The sequence below is a fragment of the Ruditapes philippinarum genome, unplaced genomic scaffold, assembly GCF_026571515.1.
Source record: "Ruditapes philippinarum isolate M1 unplaced genomic scaffold, ASM2657151v2 ctg11549_1_1_1_1, whole genome shotgun sequence".
Taxonomy (NCBI): Eukaryota; Metazoa; Mollusca; class Bivalvia; order Venerida; family Veneridae; genus Ruditapes; species Ruditapes philippinarum.
Genome location: NW_026859638.1, coordinates 9,021 through 19,932, shown reverse-complemented (window position 1 = coordinate 19,932; position 10,912 = coordinate 9,021). Strand labels below are relative to the sequence as shown.

Sequence of the window (10,912 nt, the reverse complement as noted above, 5' to 3'; positions counted from 1 at the left end):
TCAACGCTATAGAAGTAACGGAAAACAACGAAATATGCCGAGTATTGACGAATATACGATTAAGTTGTGTATTGCTTAAAAATATCTATAAATTCACAAGATAAACAACGGCACTAAATGGAACATAAGGAATAGCCAATTGTCTAATTTATATTTTGTTTTCATATTATTAATATAGATATATACAATTTAGACAAAATTGCATTTTTGTTCCAAAGGAAAATTTCAGTTTGCTTAATGTTTGTTATATTTAAACAGATACATGTACGCCTAGCTTGTGAGGCTCGACAAGAGCAAGCCGATGCCAAAAGAAATGAGGAGCTCTCTAAAAAGAAAGCACTGGCAAGAGAGCACCGGAGAAAAAAGTAAGGTCACTTATATTGTCTAACAACCATTTGATTACATATACATGAACATTTAATACCAACATTTATCTTATATAAAGAAATGTATGTTTCCGTACACCTGATATGATCATAATTATTTCGCATGTTTAATCAATTCATTATACATTTTCGTTATGAAAAATTACATCTACAAAGTTTGATAATTGTATTATTTACTTAACACAAACTATGTATAACATTCAATCACACTAGACAATATATCATTTACATCACACCAGATACTCTATGACTAACATCACTTAAGATATATCATTAACAGTACACAAGATATACATATCGTCACCTTAGTGCAATGACTGATACTGTATCATTTACATCACACCAGATATAATATCATTTACATCACACCAGATATAATATCATTTACATCACACCAGATATAATATCATTTACATCACACCAGATATAATATCATTTACATCAAAACAGATACTATATCATTTACATCACAACAGATACTATATCATTTACATCACAACAGATACTATATTATTTACATCACAACAGATACTATATCATTTACATCACAACAGATACTATATCATTTACATCACTCCAGATACTACCGGTATATAACTTACTACACACCAGATACTATATCATTTACATCACAACAGATACTATATCATTTACATCACAACAGATACTATATCATTTGCATCACACCAGATACCATATCATTTACATCACACCAGATATATATCATTTACATCACACCGGCTACTATATCATTTACTACACACCAGATACTATATCATTTACATCACACCAGCTACTATATCATTTACATCACACCAGCTACTATATCATTTACATCACACCAGCTACTATATCATTTGCATCACACCAGATACTATATCATATACATCACACCAGATATATATCAATTACATGACACCAGATATTATATCATTTACATCACACCAGATACTTCATCATTTATTTCACACCAGATATATATAATTCACATCACAACATATACTATATCATTAACACCACAACAGATACTATATCATATACATCACACCAGATATATATTATTTACATCACAACAGATACTATATCAGTCACATCACAACAGATACTATATCATTAACACCACACCAGATACTATACCATTTACATCACACCAGATACTATATCATTTACATTGCACCAGCTACTATAACATTTACATCACACCAGATACTACATCATTTACATTGCACCAGAAACTTTATCATATACATCACACCAGAAACTATATCATTATATCACACAAGCTACTATACCATTTACATCACACCAGATATCTTTTAATTACATCACACCAGCCAGACACTATATCACTAACATCACACCAGTCACTGTATTATTTACATCACACCGGCTACTATATCATTTACTACACATCAGATACTATATCATTTACATCACACCGGATACTATATTATTTACATCACACCGGCTACTATATCATTTACTACACACCAGATACAATAGCATTAACATCACAACATATACTATATCATTCACATCACACCAGACATCACACCAGATACTGTATCATTTACATCACACCAGATACTGTATCATTTACATCACACCAGATATATAACATTTGCATCACACCGGATAGTATATCATATATTTAACACCAGATACTATATCATTTACACCATACCAGATATATATGAGTAACATCGCACCAGATACTATATCATTTACATCACATCCTATACTAATTCATTAATATCACACCACATATTTATATAATCTACATTACTCAACGAGATTGATAAACATTCAATTGACACAAACAATTGTTTTGGATAATTTTTAGAAGTGAATGCTTGCAACGAAAAGACGAGGCCGAACGCCAGTTTCAGGAAAGAGTTCGACTCACTATCAGATATAGACAGGCAGATGCCGAAAGAAATAGGAGCCGAATGTCGTCTCAAAGAGCCAGCATTAGCCGAATTTCAACTAGAGCAAGAAGCTCACTGGCTGTTTCCTCCTCCTCAGAGTCCGTCGACGAGGGCAATAAGAACGCCCTCAAGGTCGGCAGCTCTCACTAAATTTTAGGCCGGTCGACACTCCCTATAAATAGTAGGCCAACACTCCCTATAAATAGTAGGCCACATACATTTTGCTATTGTTACGTGATAGAAGGTTTTCATGAAATTGAAATAAACTACAGAATAAAAGCATCTTAATCCCTTTTGCCCTACTCATGTTTCATTTTATAATGTTAAAATTATTTTGCATATTTCCTCACCGTTTTCAGCCTTTCCTTTTGTTATACTTCTATAGAAATTTCAAATCACATAGTGTTTAACATATGTCCATAAACATTTATTCAGACAAGCATTTAGTTTCATTTGTCTTAATTTCCTTCATTTACAAAATCCTGCTTTTGGAAAACAAAAGTTAAGCTTGATAAATTTTCAAATGACCAATTTCTGTGAAATTTCACCACAATAGTTATATTGTCAGCACTATTTTCAGAAACAATAAAAAATCAATATATTATTTTATTTAAATGATTAACTTTACAAAGTTTACATTAACCTTTCTTAATTAAAAATAACATCTTTATTCTAAAATCTTTATAACAACTTGACCGTGATGAAAACCATCTGCCTTGAACAAAAAAATACATAAAACCACGAAACAAGTATCAAATCTACACTTTGACCTTGATTTATCAAGATCAAGTATGATGATACTTACCAATAAAAATCTCATCTCATTTTATCATCCAATCATTCATGTTTTCATCGAAAACTCCAAGGAAACAAGGCATTGGTCTTTTACTCAAAGTTTAAGAAAATTCTAAACCTTTAAAGAAACATTTCTTGTCATAGCCCTATGTATATATTTCAATCACGGGTTTGTTATATTTCCTAAGTTTCTTTTTTTTCCTTTTAAAAATCTGGTAAGAAAGCGCACCTAATTCTTTAATTGTATATTTTTGTACATTCTCATCTTAGCAACAAGGACCTATTTCTTGCTTACACTATACAGACTATCTAAGATGTTATAATACAAATAGTTTTAAACATTTTTGACAATTCAAATAACTTTTATTTTTTCATTTTGTATTAACAGTTAAAAATATGGCTATAAATATCATTGATATTCCTAGTTTTATTATTTATTGACTATTCACGTGACATGGCTCCGATATTTCAAGGTATAAAGACCCTTTTGCCTGCTGTTAAAGGGTTGTTGTCGGCTTTGGCTTTTGGCATCTTGGCATTTTGTTTTCAAAATTAACAATATCTTTCTTCCTCCTTACATTGCACCATTGATTATAAAACTTAAGATAGGTATATCAAAAAAAATAAATACATCTACAGTTTATTTAACACTATCTCCTAATACATGCATATATAAATAAAACAATTTTGGATCACAAAGCATACTGAACTTGTTGTTGTTGTTGTTTTTACTATCATTTTAACTTCTCGGGAGCACAAATAATCGTAACAAGTAATCGAGATTGATCAGAGAGGCCTTGTCAATATTGTAAACGTATGTCAGGATACAATTCTTAGTGTGTTGTGATTATTGGATTTAAACATTTACCAATTCAGTAGTTCTAGAGGCATATTATGCCTTAGAAACTTCTTAGAAACTTCTTTAGAAAGGGTAAATATGAATTTTATAACTTTAAGATAATGGTTTTAGAGCCTGTTATATGCCTGTAACCTGAAAATTTTAGAGATAAATGTGAAATAATTTGTCCTATTCTGATCCCTTTTTGATAACTTTATGTGGTTGTACTTGCCGTTTGCAGCACGTAATTATTTTCTTCGTTAACTTCACATTATTTTTCTTTTAAATGCATTTTAGAATGATAAATAACATCAATCTTGAGGCATGTCGCTTTTAATGTGATAATTAAAGATGTTGAATGTGCATTTTTTCAATATCAAGTACTTGATATAAACTGTCGCTAAAGGTAACCTTTCGACTACATCAATATAAAATGTCTTTTACTTTGTTTGTACGTAGCATTCACTATAACAAAGCCCTAGTCAGGCCCTAGCTTCGGAGTGTTGTGAGGATATTAGCTTTGACTTTGCCTGTTTAATTGTGATTTGTGTGTGTGTGTGTTTTTGGTCAGAAAAGTAAATACTTTTTGTTATATTTTTCCGATATGCCTTTTTTGGCATAATTTTTAGTAATTATTGAAGTGTAGATGAATTTCGTTACCTTGAAGTTTATTAGAAAGTACCATGAATTAATGAATATTTAAAATGAACATTTCTTTACTCTTTCCTAGTTACTATAGCGCAAAAGCCCTGAAAATTGTTTCGTTGAACGGTTTTCAGCGTTATTCATTCTTGCTGATGAGTGGATGTCGATGTTATCATTAAAAAGAGGCAAACGGCTGATGACTTTACTCAAACTTTGAAGACACTTAAACGCTCTATATCTTTAAAAGAAAAGCATTTTTGACGGAATGGTTTTGAATATTTAATGACGAAATGTTGACGTTTACGAATTAGTGGGGCGGGAAATTGAGAAAATAGTGCAAATTGTGATACAAGCATGAAACTTTCAGGAAATCATCTTTAGACCACGTAGATTTCAAAAGTGAAGTGGGCCCAAAAATATCTCTGTTCATTCAAGATGGCCGCCATTTTCAAAATGGCCGCCATATAAATTTGAGTACATTCTAGCTCATTCATTCCAATTTTTTGTACAGACCTTAACTCACACCAAAAGTATGCATATAACTTCTCCTTTTCAAAAATTTAAATCATACAAAATTTCTCTTTCATACTTCTTCCAAATCCAAGATGGCGTCCAATATGGCCGTCGATTTTGTGCAAAACTGTTATATCATTTTTATAGTATAATTTGTTGTACAAATTATGTTTATTATGATAAAAAAAGTGTTTAAACATATCAGAGATAATCAAATTATATGTTAATCTCAATAAAAGTAAACATTTTAAAAGTTTTTGTCTAAAAATATCTTTAAAAAAGATCAAGAAAAAATTCCATTTTTTTCATATTTTTCAAATTTGATTTTCTAAAGTAATGTACAAAGTTAAAAAATGTACTTTATTTCTTAAACTGTATTTGACATTCCATTAATATCATGTGTTTATTGTAAAGAATGTAAGAAAAGCATTAAATCTGTAGGTTTTATATTTTGTGAAAGTGGGTGGGGTATTTTTATATGATAATTGTGAAAGAAAAAACAACAGAAAATCTACATAGCTAAGTTCATTCTATTTCTTTGCCTTTTTACTTTTCTATGAATTCTTATGCAAATGTTCCAACTTAAAAAGTACTTTTTATTGAATGAAAGTATTTTTGTCTTCCTTCGGGCCATTTGATGGGTGAGCAAGAAATGCACATACAAACAGGTGTATATATTCAGTTATTAAATTTGGTTGCATGATAATTCTTGTTTCAATATATTTGATATCATATATTAATTGTTAATCGTAAAGACATATAAGAAGACAATAAATAAACTAAACGTGCTTAAAATAGCAAACATGTACTTGAATGTAAGGTATAAAGGTAGTCCATAAATGCATATTTTTGACTCCTCCACAATTTAATATTTATAATATAAACATAGCTTAAAAGCCAACAAAATGTATGTGATGTGAAACATATATATCAATGATATGGCCTGGCCTGCATGCAACTTTTTGAAAAGTTAAGATACAAACTAAGTGTACTAGTATTTCCTAAAGTAATCATATCTTATTTTTTTCTTTCAATAAGAGGGTAATGATGACCCTGGATCACTCACCTAAGATCATTGTTGGAAAAAATGTAACAAGATTATTTTGGGAGTGTCAATTATGTCATAACACACATGATTTGTGTCATAATTGAATCCGGTTGCTTTTAATGAAACATGCTCAATATCTGCTTTCAAATTTTTATTTCACACGAGAGAACTTTAATAACCATATCTATATACGAGTCCAATATAAACTTAGTGACCTTTTGTGTTTGGTAAATTTGGACCATGTATTATCATAACATAATTATGATGATACATGATTAATGTATATGCGTCGGATAGTGTAGGTAAAGAGAAAACAGATTTATTACAGTAAGTGATACCATTGCAAACCATTTTAGACTGCAGTAGCATCATACAAATCTATGCATGTTATATCAGTCTACATCCGAAATATCTTATTTCAAGTCAATGAAGTTTAACACTAGATGTTTTAATGTGTTTTCCTATACAAGTCTGTGAACCCAGGTGGCTCTATGAGCATGATTCATTAAATGTGTTAATAAAGACCCAAGGTGGTGCTACATGCTAGCTTAGTACCTGTGCTCTATGCATTTTGATTTTTGAGAAGACTTTTTTTATTGCATGTACACTTAATGATACAAAAGTGTGTTATGTAACTTTTAAAGAGGTCTTCTTTACTTGGCAAGGTTATATTTTGACTATCTAAGCTCTAGGCATTACAGTTTGTTTGTTTGTTGATTTTTTTAATAACATCAACAGCAAAACAACTTCAATGCGATTCCCTACACAAGTCTTTAAAAACTGTGTTCCTCGTTAGGGCCTTTAAATCATGTTCCTGATGTCCAAAAGGGGAGCGGTGGCCTAGTGGCTAAGGTGTCTGCCTCTCAACCCAGAGATCATGGGTTCGAGCCCTACTCGGGTCACGACCATGTTTCTTCATACGACACCAGTACTGGTTGGTTCCAGGAAGCGGACTCGAAAGTGATTAATATAAGTTGCAAGAACTTGCTTCGCAATCGAGCTTAAATAAATCTGTTTAAACCAAACCCTGTCACTTAGTTTACATTGACTTATATATTAAAATTCTTCTCCGAAACTATGTGCACAGAGAAGAGAAAATATCGTATATCATAACATTGTGATGCTATATAAAGATTATGACCTATTGGCATAGGGTCAAAATCACTTAGTTTACATGGACTCTTATAGGAATATAGTTATATGAGTCTTCTTGTAGTTCTGAGAGCCTAGTTATTGGACATGATTCTTTAGATACTCCTAATATGATTTTAGCATTCTTCAGAACAAAAGAATTATAGACCTTCCGGCAGTGTGTCTTAGACGCGTGATCTAGGGTCAACAATGCTCTCTTGTTTTATGGGAAAAATAAAGTAGGAATACATTTAGTTTATATTCCAAAGTATAAGCTATGTTTGTTATGTGGGTCAAGCGGTTTTATTGATACCTATTTTAGCACACCTAGTCATTAGATAATATGATGTATCAGTCGCCTAAATTTTTGTTTCTTTTGAAAATATCATGTCTACATAAGTTATTAGAAATGGACGGTACTTATTCAATTATACTTGGTTACAATGATGTGCAAGTAAATATAACTTTGAATCATTCTGTTACAAGCTTTTAGCAAGACTAAATTGTGCAGGAAATAATTGTATTCATAAATAGACAACATTTCACTAAGGTCCAGGCATGATTTTATCTAACATATGGTTCGTTGATGAATATTCAGTCTTCTTTCTGTACAATTATCAAGTTATATTATGACTTTTGAAACAACTTATATCATGCAAACACATTTAATAACGGAATGTATACATATCATTGTATTTGCATTTATTGATATTTATTGATATTTTAGTACACCCTCTAGACCTGAAGGAAAACAAAACTACCTTAATACAATAAAATACAGTGAATATTTGCATAAGAATTCTTAAAAAACGTTATTTTGTACTACAATTGTCTGATAAATTTACCCCACCCACTTTTAATAAGTAAAAAACCTTCACATTTTTGTTTGTTTTTGTAACAATTTTACAATAAAACATAGTGTTGATTGAATATCAAATACACTTTAAGAAACTATGTAACTTTTTTAATTTTGTACATAGACCTAGAAAACCATGTTAGAGAAAAATGAAAAAATGGCACTTTTTCTTTGATATTTTTAAAGATTTATTTTGTACAAAACACTAAAAAACATGACTAATAATGTGGTTAACCTAAAATTTGATTTTTTTCTAATATATTTCACAATTTTATATGGAAATACGCATACCGTGTGCAAAAAATTATACTACAAAAGAGATATATCAGTTTTCATTAAAATCGGCAGCCATATTGGACGCCATCTTGGATTCTGAAGAAATATGCAAGAGAAATTGCTTAAAGGTTTGAATTTTTGAAAAGAGGAAACTATATGCATGCTTTGGTGTAAGCTTCAGGTCTGTACAAAAAATTGGAATGAATGATCTATTATGTACATCAAATTTATATGGCGGCCATCTTGAAAATGGCGGCCATCTTGAATGAGCAGAGATATTTTTTGGCCCACTTCACTTTTGAAATCTACGTGGTCTAAAGATAATTTCCTGAAAGTTTCATGCTTGTATCACAATTTGCACTATTTTGACAGCAGAGACCTTATTTCCCGCCCCACTAAATCGTATCTCAATCATGATAAAATGTAAGTTTTTGTTAAAAAATGCCGCATTTCATCAGAAACTGAGGCTATTTTCAGTCAAAATTCACGTAAAGTAAAACTTGCACAGGGCCAAACATTTGTTAGCATGCTCCTTCTGATCCATAATATTGATTTACTCAATCTTAGTTGGGATATGTTAAAAATAGATAAATACTTACCATCCGTCAATTGTGTTTTTTTAGACCGACATGTATATACTAGTACGGCTGTCGATGGTTAAACGGTGAGGATACCAGTGAAAAAAAGTGTTATTTCCAATATCACAACTTTACCTAGCTTATATTTTAATTAAGATCCCATAAGTGTGTAAAGCTATAAATCTGCAGTCTGTATTTAACAAAAATGACGTTTAATACTTTAAAAGAATTTTTCAAAAATACCTGTTTAAAAAAATATGTTTTTATTTCCTTCCGAGTTTAATTTCAAATTAAACGTTCCCCCCAGTACTCGACATGTCTGTCAATATCCGGTTTCTTTCCGGAAGTCTTGTCTGTCTGGACGTTAATTCAATGAACGGTGCCCTCTCTTATTGAACATTGTGTATAATTCAATGTATATATAACACTGTGAAATGTAATTCGTGAACCCCATATCATGTATCAATTTATGCCAAAAAAAGCAACTATGATAAAAAGAGTATTAGCACTTATTAAGACACCGATGTTATCTATAGAATTATAATAAAATGACCTTCATTGCCATGACCTGGCGTCTTATCACTTGATTATTTTGTCTGTTCCCATTTCGTAATTGTCAAGTGACAATTTAAGTTTAAAAATCAAAATGTTAAGGTATTTGATATTAGCAGTAGCCGCGTCTTGTTTCCAATATGGATCACTGGCAGCAGATGTTGACCAGCTTCAACAGGAGGTGAATAGTTTGAAGTCCCAGATGGGCCAGTTACAACAAAATATACATCAAATGCAAACACAGCTCAGTAAGTATTCGTTTATAATTTATATTATGTTATTTCTAAGAGTGATACGTAGATATCTCTTAAGGCTGTGACAAATGGGGCTATTTTGCGATTTTGTTTTATAATGTAATGTCAGTCTGAGAAATGTTTCTCATCACTTTCTGAAACATTTAGAATTTATACTTATCCAAATTTAATGAGCTGATAAAATGTAAAATAAATAAACCAAAACCTTTTGCTTTCTCTATATCTTCAATACACGATTCAAGTACACGATTTTGAACATTCATCAAGACACATGTTAATACCGATATATAAGGAGGTATGCGCATATTTGATATCAAAAGGCATTTATTGCGCATTTCAAAAGTGCTTTTCAGAAATCATTTGATCATGTAGAATATATTTGTTATCACTGTGTACAATTTTTTTTCTTCAGATGCATCATCTGCGCTCATTCATTCTACACCGCACGCACAACCAATTGCTTTCACTGCACACCTGTCCAAAACAATCGTAAGCATTCAAGAACACCACCATGTTAGCTTTGACAACGTCATCACAAATATAGGTGGAGCGTATAATAAAGAAACCGGTCATTTTGTGGCACCCGTGTTCGGAACATACGCCTTTTTTGTCACTGCAACAAATACACCTGGTCACTCAACATCATTGACTTTGATGAAAAACGGCCAATGGCAATCGGTAACATTGGCACATGGAACAGCTTCTACTCCATCGCAATGGGAAACCAGCACGATGTGTGCTATGTTGTTGCTTAATGAGGGTGACGAGGTTTGGGTACAAAATGAAGCTAAATTCTCAACAACAGAAGATCTTGATGGATACAATTATTCATCCTACTCTGGTTTTCTAATACAACGTCTGTAATTGTACGATTAAATTTGGAAGTAAAGAGTTACAACATGTACAATTTATGCTTACTCAGTAATTTATTGTGAAAATCTTAGCTGAACTTACCTAAATCTCTTTTCTGATAATAAGTCTGTGTATTAACTAGTTTTTTTTTACCCAAAACTGTAAGATGTATAGTTTCAATCAACAGAAACAATGCTCTTATAGTTAAAAAAAGTCAAATATGTAAGTTTTCTTTTTCATCTGTGAAATGCAGAATTTAA

The 10,912-nt window shown here is 31.3% G+C and overlaps 1 protein-coding gene across 1 annotated transcript; it reads left to right on the top strand.

The window, feature by feature from the left end:
- Positions 1-9,588: 9,588 nt before the first annotated feature.
- Positions 9,589-10,707, top strand: LOC132757319 (complement C1q-like protein 4). Its single transcript, XM_060748573.1, has 2 exons — positions 9,589-9,794; positions 10,213-10,707. The coding sequence occupies exons 1-2, from the start codon at positions 9,641-9,643 to the stop codon at positions 10,662-10,664; spliced, it is 606 nt and encodes a 201-aa protein (XP_060604556.1). The 5' UTR covers positions 9,589-9,640; the 3' UTR covers positions 10,665-10,707.
- The last annotated feature ends 205 nt before the right edge of the window (positions 10,708-10,912 follow it).